The sequence below is a fragment of the Gobio gobio genome (assembly GCF_949357685.1).
Source record: "Gobio gobio genome assembly, chromosome: 7".
Taxonomy (NCBI): domain Eukaryota; kingdom Metazoa; phylum Chordata; class Actinopteri; order Cypriniformes; family Gobionidae; genus Gobio; species Gobio gobio.
Window position 1 is genome coordinate 56,118,991 of NC_137103.1, and position 19,414 is coordinate 56,138,404.

Consider the following 19,414-nt stretch of genomic DNA (forward strand, 5'->3'; position numbering starts at 1 on the left):
CCTGTCCTATAGTTGTAAAGCGGTGTAGTAGTTCTTGAGGGGCGATAATTGCGGTTGAATCATAAGACATCATTAAAGATTGTACATTTACAATTTTGTTTCTGATGCTTTCTATTTTCTCAGTGAAGAAATTCATAAAATCATTACTACTAAACTGTAACGGAATATTTTGTTCAGGCGATGCTTGTTTATTTGTTAGTCTAGCCACAGTGTTAAATAAAAACCTTGGATTATTTTGGTTATTTTCTATTAGTTTGCAGAGATGCTCAGCCCTGGCTGCTTTTAGGGCCTTTTTATAACGTGACATACTATCTTTCCTTGCGATTCTAAAGACCTCTAAATTGGTTTGTTTCCATTTACGCTCTAAGTTACGAGTTTCTCTCTTGATAACATGTGTAGCACTGTTGTACCATGGTGCTTCAGTTTTCTCTCTAACCTTTTTTAATCTAATTGGTGCAACAATTTCTAATGTACTAGAGAAAATGGTGCTCATACTGCTAGTCATTTCCTCTAGTTCATCTGTTTGTTTGGGTTCACTGAGCAGCTGAGACAGATCAGGTAAGCTATTTGAGAATCTATCTATAGTGTTTGGAAGGATTGTTCTGCCTGGTCGATAACGTGGCGCAACATGACAGATTTCAGCAGTACGCAGTATGCAAGTTACCATGTAATGGTCAGTGACATCATCACTTTGCGGTATAATATCTATATCGGTTGGGTTGGTTCCATGTGATATAATTAAATCTAGTGTGTGATTAAGAATGTAGGTCAACGGGTTGTTGTCCGTGAACACTGTGAAGGTTGGTGCATAGTAGAGGTAGTCCCGGAATTTGTCACAAATAGACCACTTAAGCGCCAAAAACTCAAGTTTACCGGAGTGGAGGTGATAGTTCTTCTCCGCAGGTGTTAATGTAGGGGACCCATAACCAACAAATTGGAGTTGATTGCCCTGCTGCTGGTAAAGGACTGCTCCCAACCCTTCAATTTAAGCGTCCGTGTGCAATACAAATGGCAAATCACAATCTGGGTAAGCTAATATTGGGTGGACTGGTCAATCTGTCAATGAATGTAGACACAACCCTCCGATGCTTGTCCGTCCAGGTCACAGGTGTCCTTGAATGAAGTTGTCCCTTTTCTGGTTTCCTGTTTTTACCTCCCCCCTGACGAGACGGTAAGGTGACAACTCCCCTGGCTTCAGATGTGCATTGGAGAAGCTCGAACAGAGGCTTTGCGAGACGAGAAAAATCTTGGATAAATGATCGGTAATAACTAAAGAATACAAGCAGTGTCCGTACCTCTCCCACTGTTCGAGGTTCCTTGTTTTGCAGCGTTCTTACAGCTTCCAGATCCCGAGGGTCAATTTCAATTCCTTCTCCTGACACCAAACGACCAATGTATCTAACTTGTCTTTTGAAGAGCTCACACTTCTTTGGACGAAGTTTGATTCCATGCTTCCTCATTTGTTGCAGTACTTTCCTAAGATGTTCCACATGATCGCTGAATGACTTAGAGAAACACAGTACATCATCTAAATACGGTGTGCAGCACTCATCCCGGATATTCTCTAACACTACCTCCATACATCTCTGAAATGCAGCAGGGGCATTGGTCAGACCAAATGGGATGCGCACCCATTCGTACAGACCCCATGGAGTGCTGAAAGCAGTCACATGTCTTGATTCTTCACTCACGAACCCTTGATGGTAAGCGCTACCCTGGTCTAGAATTGAGAACCATGTGTTACCACCGAGGCTGTCTAGGAGATCCTGAATCCTGGGAAGGGGATGACGATCAGGGATGGTCTTACGATTAAGATCTCTGAAATCGACACACAAGCGCAAGCTGTTGTCTTTTTTTCTAACGCATACCACTGGTGACGAATATGAGGATGATGACTTCTTGATCCAGCCTCTGTTCAACAGGTTTTGCATATAGTCCTTCACCTCCTTAAAAAGGGGTTTTGGGATGGCATTATAACACTTCTGGACTGGTGTGTTATCTGAGAGGTGGATTTTCAGCTGAAGGTCAGGAATACATCCAATGTCTCCCTCATCCTTAGCAAACACATCTGATTCGTCAAACAGCATTTTTCTCACAACGTCTTGTTCCTGTTTATTAAGGTGTTCAAGATCAACAGGTGGGTGCCATTTTTCTCCCACTCTCCTCTCATGGTGTTCTTCTCTTTTACAGACATTATCTGTTGACGTGAGCTGGGCTGAACACAAAAACGTGCTGTCGTTCTGATTATCTGAATGCTGAACATTGGAGGACATGCATATCGGTCTCATATCACTGATAGGTTTGATATTACCCAACACAAGTCTCTGGGGTAAGTAAATGTTATGGCTTGTGCAATTTTGAACTGGAATTTTCACTGTCTTCGAGGCACCAGGAGGTACGTTTACAATAGTGGGAAATAACTCCAAACCTTCTGGGATTAAGCTTTCTGACGCTGGTTCAAACATCATGGTTCCACCCTTGTGGCATGCTTTTACTCGGCATCTTACCTCTAGCACTTGACCACTGGGAATGGTGGTTCCTAGCTTCCCCGTCTTTACTTTACAGCTGGCAGTGCTTTCTTGGGGGGAGCTCACGGTGGATACCAAGGTTTCAGCAGCACATCTTTGCATCTGCAAGGCCTCAGAAAGCAGGTCAATCAGACTGATGTTATTTGCACAACCATTATTCTCCCTTATGATCTCCTCAATTACATTGAAACCAAGCAGTGGACAATCCAGGCACTTTTGACTCACCAAAAGGGGCACTTGGATGGCGATTTTGTTTTGTTGACCACTTGTGATTTCTAATAAAACCTCAACCCATCCATCAAAGGGTATGACTGTCCCATTTGCTGCCGTGACATGAAGCTGGCTATCCGATAGTAGAGATTCTAGTGGCTGGATGTTGATGTTGGGTAAGCATTTCTTTAGCCACACTCGTCCAACAATACTGACCTGGGCTCCACTGTCCAACAGCATTTGAGTCTGGACACCATTCACTTGGCAAGTTATCATGCAGCGACTTCCAATCAGCTGTGCAACACGTTTCTCTCCAATCTCATTTGCTCTGTTGGATGTATTCTGCGTTACAGATTGCTCACCTCTGGATGCACAGGATGAAGGTTGGGACACGGTATCTTCTGCGGTCACTGGTGGTCCCTCCCCAGTGACCTCCTCTCTTCTCTCCTCCTCGCTCGACTTTTCATGAGACAGCCCACAGCTCGGTGCCCTGCTTGACCACACAAGAAACAGTGAGTACACACTTCAACATTTTGGGAGATACACTGTTTGCATTTACCCTTTGCTTCTGGTTTTGATGGCTGTTGTGCACTTGCTGCAACTATTTTGGTTTGTTGTTGAACACCAGGACCCATGGACATGACCCCTTTCTCTAGATTCTTGGTCAGCGTAGATATTTGAGCAGAGAGTTCATGAATGGCATCACGATTGGCTTTAACTTCTGCGTGACTCAGGGGAGAACATTGTCCATCCACATCATCCTGCTGTGTTACACTTGCAATTGTGACTTTGGATTTGTAGGTGTGACCTATTCGTTTTTGTCTTTCAGTTTCCTCATTTACAGACTGTCTAATCAGTTCTAGGATCTGATCATCTGTGATTGCCGGTGTCGCTATTGCGGCTTTAATGTCCCTCCGGACAAATGTATGTTTTTCATTCAGACCCTGATATAGTGAGTGTAGGAAAACACCTCGGGCCAGTTTACGATCATACTGAAACTCAGATTCTGTTTGTTCTGAAGCAAACAACACTCTCTGCTTAAGCCCCATCAACCTATACATAAACTGTTGAGGGGATTCTTTGTCTTGTTGTTTTGCATTACTCAGTTCCTGAAATAATTCAGTACTACTTTTGTCCCTAAGGTGAGCTCTAAGGAACCGTTTCAACTCAGCTACTGTAAGACTGTCTTTCGTGATCAGCATCTCTTTGAAAGTACCAGGTTTGATTACCTTTAACACTGTTCGAATGATTTCTGACTCTGTTAAATTTTCGGCAATACCTTCATCAATTTGCTTACAAATGCTGTTGAAACTCAAGTCTGAATTTAAATCAGAAATTTGTCCACCGTAAATTTTGAACTCTCTACGTGGCAAATAGGATGCAACATCAGAGAATTTGATCAGACCAGTCATTTGTTCAGACACTCTAGGCAGTGAAACAGTTTGTTCAGCTCTTGAATGTGATGTCAGACCTGTAGTTTGTGCTACCTGTACCCTGGTAGCTACTGGTATCGATGCAGATTGCGATACCAGTCCCACAGTCTCTTCGTTTTCTTTGACGTTGGAAGCGAAACACTGTTCTGCAGCGGTCAACTCACGAATGAGGTCATGAAGGGTCAGCAAGCGGGCCATTCCTTGGTCCTCTAGACTCTGCAGTTGTTCTCCTCGCATGAAATCAACAACGAAGTCGTAGAGTTCCACTTCTGTTGCATCCACGCCTGGGACCACCTCTACTTCCTCCTCCTTGCAACACAGGGCTACTTTGTAGAGTGCTTTGCAGTTCGAAGAGCTGACCAGCAGGTGGAGCTGCTTCTCGATCTCCCACTGTAGTCCTCGAAGAGTAGCCATGACTGAACTGCTGGTGTCTGCCGTTCAACTCGCTGATCTAAGACGAATGACGTTTAACCACTTTGGTTCTTTACTGATCAGCACCCGACCACCAGGTGGCGCTGATCCCGGACGAGCCCCCAAATTGTTACCCGCATCAGGGCTTGGAAGCCTGAATGGGGCAGTTGAATGAACCACTGTTGCCGGCACTGTAGAACAATAAAAGAAACGCTGTGAGACAGGTATGCTGGCTGCAAGCTCCGGCAAAGTTTAATTAACTCTCAAGCACCCGGAGCAATACCTTAGTTCAAACAGCGTTAAACGCCCTCTACAGGAGACAATAATAACAACATTTTCTTAACTCATACCAAATGAATGTTGAAGAATTTTAAAGGGGGTGTCCTTTTTTCCTCTCTTTTATTTTAACTTTTCTCTTTTCTTTGAACATGCATGCATATATTTTCCAACCTACTACACCTTCTCCCATACTCTCATTGCAAAGTTTTGTTTTGCTACTGCTAACATCTCTGAGCGTTTATCCTGTTTCTAGTTTTCCCTGTGTATGACCCTGGACTGATTCTCTGTTTTTGATTCCTTGCTGCCTGCCTTGTACATGTGCTCTGTTTTGCTGGATAACGTTTACTCTGTTTGCTGCCTGTCCCGTGTTCACGCCTCTGCTTTACCCTGTTTATTCCTGTCGCTGGTGATTGACCTCTGCCTGTCCGTTCAAGTTCAATTCAAGTTCAATTTTATTTGTATAGCACATTTCCAACAGCCCCCAGGCTGACCAAAGTGCTTTACAGAAGAGCAAGAATATCACACATACAGAAAAATAAAAATAAATAAACCACATTAGAATATAAAAACCACCTATAAAAAAGTTTAACAAATCACCATAATCAGTACACTAAGGAAAATAAAAAAGTTTTTAGCAGGGACTTGAAAATAGACAAGGAAGGGGCCAGCCTAATCTCTAAAGGCATGGTATTCCAAAGTCGTGGCCCTGCCACCGCAAATGCACGCTCGCCTCTACGCTTTAGTCTAGCGCGAGGAACGACCAACAAAGCCTGATCACAAGAACGGAGGCTTCTGGGTGGAGTATAGGAGTGAAGGAGTTCAGATAAATAGACAGGAGCTTTGTTATGTAGGGATTTATACACGAAGAGTAGAATTTTGAAGTCTATTCTCTGACAAATCGGCAACCAGTGAAGGGATCTAAGAATCGGAGTGATGTGATCATGTTTACGACACTTTGAAAGCAGTCTGGCAGCAGCATTTTGGACAAGCTGAAGTCGCGCAATTTGAGATTTAGATATACCGCAATATAGGTATTTGCAATAATCTAAACGCGACGTAACAAACGCATGAACAGCCATTTCGAGTGTTTTTGGGGAGAGAAAGTTTTTAATTTTTGACAGTAGACGAAGCTGATAAAAACTGGATCCAACCACAGAGGAGATATGTCTGTCAAATTTTAAAAGCTGGTCAAAAATAATACCCAAGTTCGTCACCCGTGTCGATCTAAAAGCGGATAAACTTTCTAGCTCAGGACCTATACACTGAGAGTTTTCATTTGGACTGAATACAATCACCTCTGTCTTGGTCTGTTATAGGTCTGTTATCCCTAGTGTCTGATTAATAAAGCTGCAAATGGATCCTCAATCTGTTGACTCATCGTTACACTATCTTTAACCTTATCTATAATCTGTAACCTATAATCTATAACCTTTAATCTATAACCTATAACCTATAATCTATAACCTATGACCTATAATCTATAACCTATAACCTATAATCTATAACCTATGACCTATAATCTATAACCCCTCCCCTTATAGCGGCATCCTCACCCTCAGACCTTAATATTATTAACGTCACATTTCAGTGAAGCTTCAAACATTTTAAGCTTTAATCTGTGAAAACTCTGTTCTTCAGGTGTGTTTGGTCATGAAGAGGAGCCATTGTTACTGATGGAGGGATATTCATCCACTCTAAACTCTGGTCTCACTGAAATAAAAGATGATGATGAGATTCAGTGGAGGTTTGGAAACACTGTAATAGCTGAAATCAATAAACGGGCCGTCAGATTCACTGTATATGATGATGTCCTTGATGGGAGATTCAGAGACAGACTGAAGCTGAACAAACAAACTGGATCTCTGACCATCACAGACACCAGAACTGAACAGATTGGATCTTATACACTAGAGATCAACCATGTGAGAACGAAAAAGTTTGATGTCAATATCCATGGTGAGGTTAAAAAAAATGTTTGTCAAACTGACATTTAAACTATTTAATGTAGTAAAACATTATGAAGTGATTTCACAGTATTCAACCCTGTGTGTGTTTTCGGTGTCAGGATCAGTGAAGTCAGTGTCAGTGATGAAGGGATATTCATACATTCTATACTCAAGACTTACTGAAATAAAGGATGATGATGAGATTCAGTGGAGGTTTGGAAACACTGTAATAGCTGAAATCAATAAACAGGCCGACAGATTCACTGTATATGATGATGTTCTTGATGGGAGATTCAGAGACAGACTGAAGCTGGACAAACAAACTGGATCTCTGACCATCACAAACGTCACAGATGAACAGATTGGAGATTATGAACGAGAGATCAACTCTTGGATCACTGTTTTCTTTCTCACTGTTGCTGGTGAGTTAAATATCAGTTTCACCATTTTATGTTTTAATCACCAGATATAATTATTAATCCATACACCATTTTGCTTTTCTGTCTGTTTTTGTTTTATGATATTATTTATTTTAAATTTAAATATAAATATATCAAATTATTTACTTTTAAAAGCAATCATAAAGTTATTTAAAATCTCTCTTTGCTACAAACTCTGTTTGGTGATACAGAAGAAATATCAGTGATGGAGGGAGATTCAGTCGCTCTACACTCTGATCTCACTGAAATAAAGGAAGATGATTGGATTTGGTGGAGGTTTGGAGACACTGTAAAAGCTAAAATCGATAAATGGGCAGACAGATTCACTGTATATGATGATGTTCTTGATGGAAGATTCAGAGACAGACTGAAGCTGGACAAACAAACTGGATCTCTGACCATCACAAACATCAGAACTGAAGATGATGGACTTTATAAACTAGAGATGAGGGTTTCATTCAGATTCTCATTAAAAGCATTCAGAGTTTCTGTTGGTGAGTAGAGATCATTTCAACACTGATTGAACCGAGAATAAGATTGTTGATTAGATTTGTTCTTGTTTATCTTTTTTTCTGTCGTGTTCTCCAGCTCGTCTGCCTGTTCCTGTCATCAGTAGAGACTGTTCTTCATCATCATCATCATCATGTTCATTGGTGTGTTCAGCTGTGAATGTGGGTCATGTGACTCTCTCCTGGTACAAAGGAAACAGTTTATTGTCGAGCATCAGTGTGTCTGACCTCAGAATCAGTCTCTCTCTTCCTCTGGAGGTGGAATATCAGGATAACAACACCTACAGCTGTGTGATCAACAATCCCTTCATTAACCAGACCAGAGATCTCAACATCACTGAACTCTGTCACACATGTTCAGGTACGGCAGCGCTGCTGATATTAGTTGATGTCTGCGCTGATATTAGTGTTGATTGACTGAGCTGATCTCAGTTTGATGCTTTTAATCCTCAGACTCTGTCCACTGTTGTGGTTCCACTGAAGCTGTGATCCGATTGGTCCTCTCTGCTCTGGTGGGCGTGGCTACTGTCATTATTCTGGTTTATGACATCAGATCCAGAAGAGCTGAACGAGATCAAGCTTATATTCACACATCAGGTACCTCCTTTTCTTTCTTTCTTTATTTTTATTTATCTGTTATTTTTCCAGGAAGGTCCCATTGAGATTAAAATAAATCTCTTCTTCCAGGGAGTCCTGGCCAAGATGGCCGTAATAAAATTTCACATAAACATATAACATGCACGATACATTCTAAACAGTCAAAACTAAAACATTTATCATAAATCAACTAATTAAAACAGCAACATGATTAATTCATTTTACACTGCAAAACATTTTGGAACATATTCAAAAGAGGAATTTTTTCTAGTGGGGTAGTAAGTTGAAATTCATTCCAAAGCCATGGAGCATAATACGAGAATGACAATTTGCCATGCTCTGAGTGTACAATTAATTTAATGCCATTTGATGTTCTGGTGTTATAGTTTTTTCATCTCAAGCATAAAAGACTAATAATGTAATTTGGAACCATACCTAATAATGTCTTTACAATATATACTAACATATGTGATTTCCTCCTTTGATAGAAAGAGGACCAGCCTACATAGTTGTATCGCCTACGATGTAGCGCCGACACCACGTGACAGTGACGTATGTCAACAAAGTGCCGTGAGAGCGCTTCGAGAGCAGCCACTAATACAGCCGGTTCAGTCTCTCCAGAGCGGCTGCACGGACTCTGATGACCACACAGCTGTTCCACGATTGGCCAGATTCACCGCATGACAGCGATCACGTGTGTCTCCTGTTTATTCTAAAACCTTCAGCTCCACTAATGCACACAAACAGTAAAACCTCCTTTAGTCGCAAAGTTATATTGTCATGTTTATCAAAATAAAACTGATTAAAAACGTAGACCCCATTTCATTGATAGTGTAGGCTTATATGTTGAACTTTATTCTTGTTCAAACAAACGCTGTATTAAGCAGTGTATAAAGTGTCTGAAACATCTGTGTATTGCCAAATATTGCATTTATTTCACTTCAGCTGATAAAATATTCAAACACAGCGCGAGCGTCACTGTGGGAAGCAGAAAGTGTCCGACTTCACGTCTCCGTTTGCAGCTCCTCCTCGCCTGCACGCGGCTACTCTCACCGATCGGTTGCAGCTGATGTCAAACACACCTTCAGTGAACAAGAGGAACTTAAATGCAAACACAGATGACTGATTAAATGAAGCACAGATGATACAGATGATGACTAACACAGCTGAACAGAACTAGACTAACGAGGGAAGGATTAAGTTTAGAATGAGATATGGGCAAACATAAAAGGTCAATCGGAAAATCATCCAGTTAAGAATGTTTTAAGTGACTGTTGGGAATATAACTATAACAAATTTACAAGTTTTGGATGGTTTATTAATGAGGAGGCAAGAGAAATGATTAAGTATGTTAATATTGCCAGCTGTGTGGTTCTGCCAGCAATTCCTCCTTGGTTTTTTTCCAATGCCTTCTATTGATATCCAGTTACACAAAGACAAACATAATAAGGAGAATATCCTGGATAGCGTAAAAATACAAGATTATATAGATCATATATATTTTAGTGCCATCCAGATATATACGGATGGCTCAAAAGATCCGGATTCTGGTATAACATCTGCAGCAGTATTTATACTTATATAATTTAAAATAATTTAAAGTTAACATTTTGAAAAGAACATCAGATCACATTTCAGTATTTACATCAGAATTAATAGCAATTATATTAGCATTACAGTGGGTCGAAGAAGTTCAACCAATCAGATCAGTTATATGCACAGATTCTCTATCTGCAATTGAAAGTCTAGCAAGTGGTATATCTACAGCTAGACAGGACTTAATTTATGAAATATTGCAAAGTCTTTTTAGAACCAGACAATTGGGAATCATTATTCATTTTCTTTGGATACCAGCTCATATGGGGGTGGCAGGTAGTGAAGAGGTGGATAGATTAGCCAAACAGGCCATACAATTTCAAGAAGTTGATATCAAAATTGCATTGAGCAAGACTGAGATTAAAAGTATAATAGCTAAGGAAGTTAGAAAGAAATGGCAGAATGAGTGGGACAGTGGAAATAAGGGTCGACATTTATACAACATACAAGGAACAGTTGGTTTAGAAAGAAGAAACATTGGAAATAGGAGGATGGATGTTATAATTTCAAGAATGCGCATAGGCCATTGTCTATAAATCAAAGTTTGGTCAGGATTGGGAAACACCAGACTGGGTATTGTGAAAAATGTAGTTCGGAAAATATGGAAACAGTAGAACATGTATTATTAAAATGTGAGGCTTATGCAAGAGAACGATTTAAATTATTTCAAGCATTAAGAGAAATGGAAATGGAAGTTTTTTCTATCAAAGCATTATTAGGTAATGGCCCAAAGCAACTTAAAATATATGAAGAAGTATTTAATTTCTTAAAAGACACTCATTTAAGTAACAGGATTTAGGTCACTACTACCATAACGTTATCCACACTCCAATCCAGTAGGTGGCGGGAATGCACCATTTAAGTTTGGTTTGCCAAATGCCATTAAACTTGAAAAGAAGAAGAAGAAGAAGAAGAAGAAGAAGAAGAAGAAGAAGAAGAAACTAAGACAAAGGAACACGTGACAGAATCAAAACACAACTGAAAGACCTGACAGACAGACAGACATGTGACAATACTACATTCAAATGAAATTCTGTCATTTTTGACCGACATGCGAACAGCACCAGAAGGTTGATAGTCAAACACTGCCTTGCTTTAGTAGGAAATACTTTTGAGCAAACTTTTAGTCCAAATGGTGACTTGCGTTGTTTTGCAAGAATTCAAAAAAGTGAACGTTTGGCGCGAGTGAGTTACTGTCGTTTTCCAGTGAAGGATCCAGAGCGGTTTATCGTAAAAATGGAGAGAACGCCGCATTGGACACTATGCAAAACCTCTGTGTTTAGTCAACATTTCAGACTGAAAGAAACTGTCCTTCCGTCAGCAAAACACAGCCACGTACAGGTAAGAAAGCTGTTGCTATTGTTCTCCATTTTTACTGTAACTGTGCGTTCACATCGTCGCCGGCTAGAGTGTCAAACTTCGCTCTGGCCGCCCTGCAAACGACACTGTAAAGATTCACGGACGCGCTGACGCCCTGGCATAGATCAAATGCTTGGTGTTTTTTTAACTTTATTTAAAGGGGCCAAAGCAAACAATCATGTTGATCTGCCTTTTTGCAGACTGACCACAGGTAGGATAACCGTATAAGTTAACCTCGAGAAATCATTTAAATGTGAAAGTTTAAAGGAGTTTAAACATGCAGTTTATAGGAGACTTTTCTAGCCTTGGTTTTTAATTAACATTAACATTCATTTGTGTGCAGGCTACATTACAATAACTGTCCTGGTTGAAGTGCAGCATTAATGCATTTGGTCAAATTGGTGTTGTTTTGAGCAAACTAATTGCATTCCCAATTAATTCCCATTCCTGTATCCAGTGCTTTAACACTAGAAGTCCCAGAGATTTTTACCCCTCCTTTAGCCAAGTGGATGCTAACTGGCTAGTCTTATGTCTATCATTAGCATCAATTCATGTGTAAATGTGGTCATTACCTGAGCCATCTGCAGGGGGGTTGGGGGTGTGTGTGTGAATGGTTGCTGGTGGCTTGTTTGTATGTGTGGGGGAGGGAGGGCTGCTAAAAGCAGAGAACTTGATAATGTCTCACATTGGCATGCAGGGTCTTGCCCAGGTGTAAACAGGTATGAATTAGCACATCTAATCCTTTTGTGCTGAGGTGGATAAAAACTCACTGCACATAGCCTACTACTTCAGTGCCCTCAAGAATTCTGTGGTGTACGAACCTCCTCTCCAAGAAAAGAAAATGCAGACAAGACTCACCACTCAGCAGGCCTTGGAAATGATCATGAGTGAAGTAAACCCTTGTGACTCAGATGGAGAAGACATAGAACTTCAGCCAGATTCGGACTCAGAGCTGTCTGATCTGTCTTCAGGTTAAGTTTCATTTAATATTATTTCCTATTTCATTTCAAACCAGCAAGAGAAAAACACAAAAAAAGCAGAGTGGAGTGACATAAATATTTACTCTGCCTTTTTTGTATTGTCCAATTTTTTGTTTGTACTACTTAGCAGACATTCACTGCCATCTGAAGTGCAAAACATTATTAGTTGTTTCTTTGCTTTAGTTGTATCTTTTTATTTAGGAAGATATTTCAGACATTATTCCGATACAGAGAAGGAGATACTGGAATTGTTATTAGGATCTATGCATGCATTTGTGATATCATTTGACTTTTCCATTGCTCACAATTTGAATTTGTTCACACTGCAGATGAGGAGACTGCTCCTCAACCAAAAAAGAGAGCCCATTTGGGGACTGACCTGACAGAGACAGCGAAAGATGGCACAATGTGGCGTGAAGAACAGGTGGGGACGCGTCTCCCTTTCACCCCAATCAAAGTGTACGCTGCAGATGGAGAGCCAACGGCTAAGGCCAGGAAAAGTATCTCGAGTCGCCTTCAGAGCTTCCTGTGTTTCATCACTCTTGACATGCTTCATAGCATTCAAGAATGGACTATTCAACATGCACAGGAAACGGAGCATGTTCATTGGTTCATGGCCCTCCCTGAACTCATGGCATTTATTGCAATTGTCATCTTCCGGGGGCTTACCAAGGTTCCATCACTACGTGACTGCTGGTCAGCAAACCTGGGAAACCCACATATCATTGGAACAATGCCGCGAAACCGCTTCCAAGACATCATGCGACACCTACGCTTTGATGACAGGTCCACCCGGAGTGATTGAGCAAAGACTGATAAGTTTGCTGCAATTTCCAGTGTGTGGGGATCATTTGTCACCAATTGCATCACGTCCTACAACCCTGGTCTACATATCAGCGTTGAAGTTTGGGATCAAGTTTTGGGTGGCTTGCGACCTAAAATCCAAGTACATTTGTAATGTCCTCTCATATCTTGGCAAGGACCCTAGTCGTCCCAGTGGAGAAAGACTGTCTGAAAATGTAGTGATGAGGCTGATGGAACCATTCCTAGACAAGGGCAGAAATGTTACCACGGACAATTTCTTCACATCGCTGTCACTTGCGCATAAACTTCTTAGCCGGAAAACCACCATCCTCGGCACAGTCAACAAGATTCGCCGGGAAATCCCTCAATCCTCTAGACACACAGATCGCAATGAATTCACCACTCAGGTATGTTGCAGGTCTTTTGTGGTTCTATGTTTATGTGTTTCTAATTTTTAGAATCAACACCGCCAAGTGTGTCATTGTGTGTAAAAGTGCTTTGAAAATAACAATTTATCTTATTTATTAGGTGTTTTCAACCACTGCTGCTACGCTGACGGCGTATGCGGCCAAACGGAAGAAGACCGTCTACATTCTTAGCAGCATGCACAGCGTGATTCAGACTGATAATACCACCAAAAGGAAGCCAAACACTGTCACCCTTTACAACACCACAAAGTGCGGCGTGGATGTGATGGACCAGATGGTGCGGGAGTACACTGTCCGCACAGGGACACGGCGCTGGCCAGTTGCCGTGTTCTATAACATGATTGACATGGCAGCACTGAATGCACATGTGCTGTATCAAGCATGCACCGGAAGGCAGGAAAGACGGGTGGACTTCCTGGTGGAGCTTGCAAGAGAGTTGGCTAACTCTCATATGTGTGCGAAGAAGGCAAGAAAAGAACAATTGCTTCGGACACAACCCTCCACACCTAGCCCTGGAAAAAGAGCCATGTGTCAGGTCAAACACCAATGCAAGAACAATCATGCCACTGTGCGATGTGTTCACTGCTACAGATACACATGTGGTAAATGCAGACGGGAGATACCATGGCAGTGCCAGGATTGTAAGTGATTGCTGGAATGTACTCACTCACTTTTTAATATTATTTGTAAATATGTGTACAAATGGTTGGTTTCTTTTTTATTTTATTTTGTACTGTTTTTATCAATAAATCTCAGCAACAAAGGGAAAAAAAAGATGTGTGTTGATTTCTCCCTAAGATGGCAAAGTGAAACACAAGTTTCCTTGAAGTGGCTCAGCATGGCCCCACATCGTTTACATAACAAAAGCAACTGTTCACAGCTGATTAAGGATATTAGCCTAAAGGCTTCCAGCCCATCGGCTGTCCTGCGGGTTTTATAGGTAGAAAAGCCAAATGGCTGCTCTCTGGGACTTCTAGTGTTAAAAGTATGATCAATAACTGGTGGTAAAAACAAGTGATTTTTGCAAGTAGGGCTTAAGGCAGATGGTGACTCCAACCGAAAATGTTGTCGAAATTGTTTCCAAATTTTTAATGTCGACAGCACAATGGGATTCTTAGTATAACTAGAGGGACGCAGAGACAGAGGAGCAAAGACTAGTGCAGGAAGGGAAGAAGAAGGGCAAGAAGTAGCTTCCAGGGTACACCAGTTGACCTCTGGCGTGTTACACCAGGAGAAAATCTTAGAAATATTAGCGGACCAGTAATAAAAAAGAAAATTTGGTAGAGCTAGACCTCCATCCCGTTTGTTTCGTTGAAGGATAGTTCTATTCACCTTAGGAATCTTGCCTGCCCAAATAAATGAGGAGATGATTTTATCTAGGCATTTAAAAAAAGATTTGGGTAAAAAAAGAGGGAGAGACTGAAAGAGGAATAAAAAATGCGGCAAAATATTAATTTTAATGGTCTCCACTCTCCCTACAAGGGAAACGGGAAGGCTGTCCCATCGTTTTAAGTCAAGTTTAATTTGGTCAACTAGATTTGTAAAGTTATTCTTCAAGAGAGAGCTAAAAGAGTGTGAAATGTTTACACCTAAATATCGAAATCCTGCAGAAGAAAAATGAAAGGGTAGGGTGTTTTTAGAAATTTTCTTAGCCACATCATTTATGGGGAAACATTCACTTTTGGCAAAATTTTACTTGTAACCTGAAAAAGAGCCAAAGGTGTCAAGAAAGCGCATGATCTCATTGGCACAGCCAACTGGATCCTGTACATACAACAACAAGTCGTCAGCATAAAGTGAGACACGATGTTCTGTGCCTCCCCTGTGGATCCCACATATAGATGAAGATGTTTTTAAGGCGATAGAAAGTGGCTCAATGGCTAAAGCAAAGAGCAGAGGAGACAGAGGGCAACCCTGCCGTATCCCACGGGAGAGGGGAAAGAATGATGAACTATCAGCATTAGTTTTAACACTAGCAGAGGGAGCAGAATATCAGAGGCGAATCCATGACATAATATTATGCCCAAAACCAAATTTTTCTAATACAGTAAATGAATAATTCCCTTCCACACGATCAAATGCTTTTTCAGCATCAAGGGAGATTATCATTTCAGAAGTAGTAGAAAGAGAAGGACTAAAAAGTATATTTAGCAAACGCCGGATATTAGATGACATCTGACGTCCCCTAATAAACCCAGTCTGATCCTCAGATATAATATCAGGAAGACATGTATCAATGCGCTTTGCCAGCACCAATAAACTCAAAACTCAAACGGCATTCAATAAACTGATAGGTCTATAGCTGCAACATAAAGTTGGGTCTTTATTTTTTTTTTATAAAAGGGAGATAGATGCTTGATTTAATGAGGCTGGGAGAAAACTCTGCTCAAATGACTCCTTATACATATAAAACAATAAGGGAGCTAACTGCACTGAGAATTTCTTATAAAAGTCTAAGGGGAAGCCATCAGGCCCTGGAGCAGAGTCCTGCACGGGTCCGATTTTGAAAACCCGTAACCGCAGTGCTTAAACCCGCATCCGACCCGTTTTCCGACAACAGCACTAATTAAAATCCGCACCCGACCCGACCCGCTTAAAATAGAACCGACACCCGACCCGCACCCGCAATAAAATCAGTTTAGCATATCACATTATTGACACACTTACAAAAATGTTTATTGCCAGCATACAGAAGTTATTACATGACCATTAACACAAGGACAACTTCTGCCGGGAGCTTAACGTGGCTTAATGTACTGTTATTAAGAGACCAAACTAAACATAATACTAATAACGTATACTATGTACAAAAAATCAGATGAGCCCAGAATATGAACGCAACGCGTATAATTACACGTTAAACGTTTTCCTACCATAGAAAACCATTATAAAAAAACACTTAACGTGGCTTAATGTAAGCCTACTAAGACAGTGTTATTAAGAGACCAAACTCAGGAAATATAACACAAATACTGTTCGATTGAACTGCGTGTGCTTGGTTTGTTACCACAGTTATCTGCGTACTTCCTCAGCGATGAAGTTCCACATTTGCGGCTATCTTTTCTTAAACTCCTCATGATTCATCTTGACGGCTGCAGTGCAGGCAGAGCGCGCGCGCGCGGTTGTGATTCTTCTGTGAGGGCACGCGCGCGCCGCGCGGCCACAGATGAACTGTTATGGATTTGAAATTATTTTATCAACTTGGAATACAGGCAAGGCATATTTTTGTATTTTTAGGAACACATCTACAATATACATGCATATATTGTTTATATATAGGCCTATATTCGTTTGCACGTGACTGTTTAAAAACCGTGTTTAGACCCGTGTTTCTCCCTTGTCCGACCCGACCCGCATCCGACACAGTAGGATGTTTTTCACCCGTTTCAGCAATATTCGCGGGTCACCCGTCGGGTACCTGCGGGTACCCGCACCCATGCAGGACTCTGCCCTGGAGCCTTGTTACACTGCATGAGACCAATGCAAGTGGTGATTTCATCTAACCTGAGAGGTTCATCTAATGTTCATCTATCCAGCAGCCATATCACCCTGTAGCCCAAGACTGGTTTCCCACTGAAGCTAAGCAGGGCTGAGCCTGGTCTGTACCTGGATGGGAGAACAAATGGGAAAACTAGGTAGCTGCTGGTAGAGGTGTTAGTGAGGCCAGCAGGGGGCGCTCACCCTGTGGTCTGTGTGGGTCCTAATGCCCCAGTATAGTGATGGGGACACTATACTGTAACAAGCACCGTCCTTCGCATGAGACGTTAATCTGAGGTCATGACTCTCTGTGGTCATTAAAAATCCTAGGATGTCCTTCAATAAAAGAGTAGGGGTGTAACCCCGGCATCCTGGCCAAATTTGCCAATTGGCCTCTGTCCATCATGGCCTCCTAATCATCCCCATATATATGATTGGCTTCATCACTCTGTCTCCTCTCCACCAATCTGCTGGTGTGTGGTGGGCGTTCTGGCGCAATATGGCTGCCGTCGCGTCATCCAGGTGGATGCTGCACATTGGTGGTGGTTGAGGAGATTCCCCCCTTCTATGTAAAGCGCTTTGAGTGCCTAGAAAAGCGCTATATAAATGTAACAACTTATTATTATTAATGTCTCCTCTGTTAATGAGTTAATAGGAGGTATATTTAAATGATGTAAGAAAGACTCCATTAGGGAGGCATCAGAAGGAGGCTGATAAGTATAAAGACAAGAGTAAAAGGAGGAAAAGACAGAGTTAATTTTTTGAGGATCCGTAACAAGCTTATTAGAATGGTTATCATAAATCTGTGTAATATAGCGGGATGCGGACTGGTGTTTAAGCTGGGAAGCAAGAAGACAGCCTGCTCTGTCCCCATCTTCATAATAGGTGGCTTTAGTTCTTTTAAGTAAATATTCTGCTTTATTTGTTGAAAGCAAATCGAATTCTGTTTGCAACTTCAGTCGGTTCAATTTAAGATCAGGTTTGGGATCGCTGGAATATTGACTATCAACCTGTAAAATTGAACGGATAAGCTCTTGTTGCCGAGATTTCCTAGTCTTAGCTAAGTGAGCACTAAAAGAAATGATACTACCACGAATGAAAGCTTTGAATGTTTCCCATAAAAGAGAAGCAGACACTGATTCTGTTTTGTTAGTCTCAATGAAAAAGTCAATATTATTGGATAAGAATTCACAAAAGTCAGTTCTGGCGAGAAGCCCTACATCAAGTTTCCACTGAGGTCGGCTCTTAAAAGCATGCAAAAAGGATATATCTAACATATGCGGAGCATGATCGGAAATAACAATGGCAGAGTAATCTGAAGAAATAACTGAAGAAAGTAGGGCTTTGTCAAGGAAAATTAGTATATCCGGGAATAAACATGGTGCACACTGGAGAAGAAAGAAAATACTTTATCAGAGGGATGGAAAAAGCGCCAGGGATCTACACAGCCTATTTGATTTGTCAATGAAATAAGAGACCTGGACATAGCAGAAGATGATGATTTGGTCACAGATTTATCAAGATTATTATCAATAACGCAGTTAAGATCCCCCTCCAAAAATAAGGTGATGGGTATCAAGATTTGGGATTTTTGAGAAAAGCATGGACATAAAAGTAGGGTTGTCCCAATTTGAGGCATATACGTTTACTAACACAACTGGAGTTTGTAATTGCGTCCTTCAGGATCTGAAAGTACTTGTTCTGCTCGAAACATGACTCTTTTGTGTATCAGAATCGCAGTGCCTCTGGATTTGCTATTAAAACTAGAGTGAAATACTTGACCAACCCATTTATTACGCAATCTGATGTGATCACCTGTACGCAGATGTGTCTCCTGGAGAAACATAATATCAGAGGATAGTGTTTTTAGATGAGAGAAAAATCTGAAATGTTTAATTTGGCCATCCAACCCACGTACATTCCATGTGATGATTCTAATATTGTGTCCAACTCCTTCACCCTTATAGTTAACAGGAGGCAATGATTTAAATGATTTGAATTGGGGAAAGAAAAAAAAAGAAAAGTTTTTTTAAGTTTGAGCAGATTAACATGAGTGAGAAACAAAAGTAAAAACCAAATAAGACAAAATAATCCTCCAACAAACACAACCCCCGAACAGACCCAGAACATAGCGAACAAAAACACATATATAATCAAAAATAACAAAAGAAAATCCCTTCTGATACTCGTCCACTTAGACATGGCAAGTGGCCAGAAATACCTTATCACAACCGATTAAGTAGTGGAGTTGACTCCAACAAACAAAATATTTAACACCAATAAGACAATTATCCTAATAAAGAGAAAACGGGGTGCAGTTCACTAAATGTGCAAAACCAATAACATTACACATAGTCTGGAAGAAATGTTCATTCTTATTGCATCCTCGGGAGAGTCGAGATAGTACTCAGTATACT

General features: G+C 41.0%; 2 protein-coding genes across 3 annotated transcripts in view; both read left to right on the top strand.

The window, feature by feature from the left end:
* The window catches only part of LOC307129194 (uncharacterized protein), a 55,824-nt gene extending 44,984 nt beyond the window's left edge, over positions 1-10,840 (top strand). For both annotated transcript variants that reach the window (XM_079821408.1, XM_079821409.1), the window contains exons 3-8: positions 6,500-6,817; positions 6,927-7,229; positions 7,439-7,741; positions 7,836-8,117; positions 8,210-8,353; positions 8,842-10,840. In XM_079821408.1, the coding sequence (XP_079677534.1) occupies positions 6,500-6,817; positions 6,927-7,229; positions 7,439-7,741; positions 7,836-8,117; positions 8,210-8,353; positions 8,842-8,882 (1,391 nt within the window). In that variant the 3' untranslated portion in view covers positions 8,883-10,840. The remainder of the gene's footprint in view (positions 1-6,499; positions 6,818-6,926; positions 7,230-7,438; positions 7,742-7,835; positions 8,118-8,209; positions 8,354-8,841) is intronic.
* Positions 10,841-12,852: 2,012 nt separating this feature from the next.
* On the top strand, positions 12,853-14,285 carry LOC307129839 (piggyBac transposable element-derived protein 3-like). Its single transcript, XM_079822605.1, has 2 exons — positions 12,853-13,499; positions 13,621-14,285. Exons 1-2 carry the CDS (start codon positions 12,870-12,872, stop codon positions 14,167-14,169), a joined length of 1,179 nt encoding a protein of 392 aa, XP_079678731.1. The 5' UTR covers positions 12,853-12,869; the 3' UTR covers positions 14,170-14,285.
* The last annotated feature ends 5,129 nt before the right edge of the window (positions 14,286-19,414 follow it).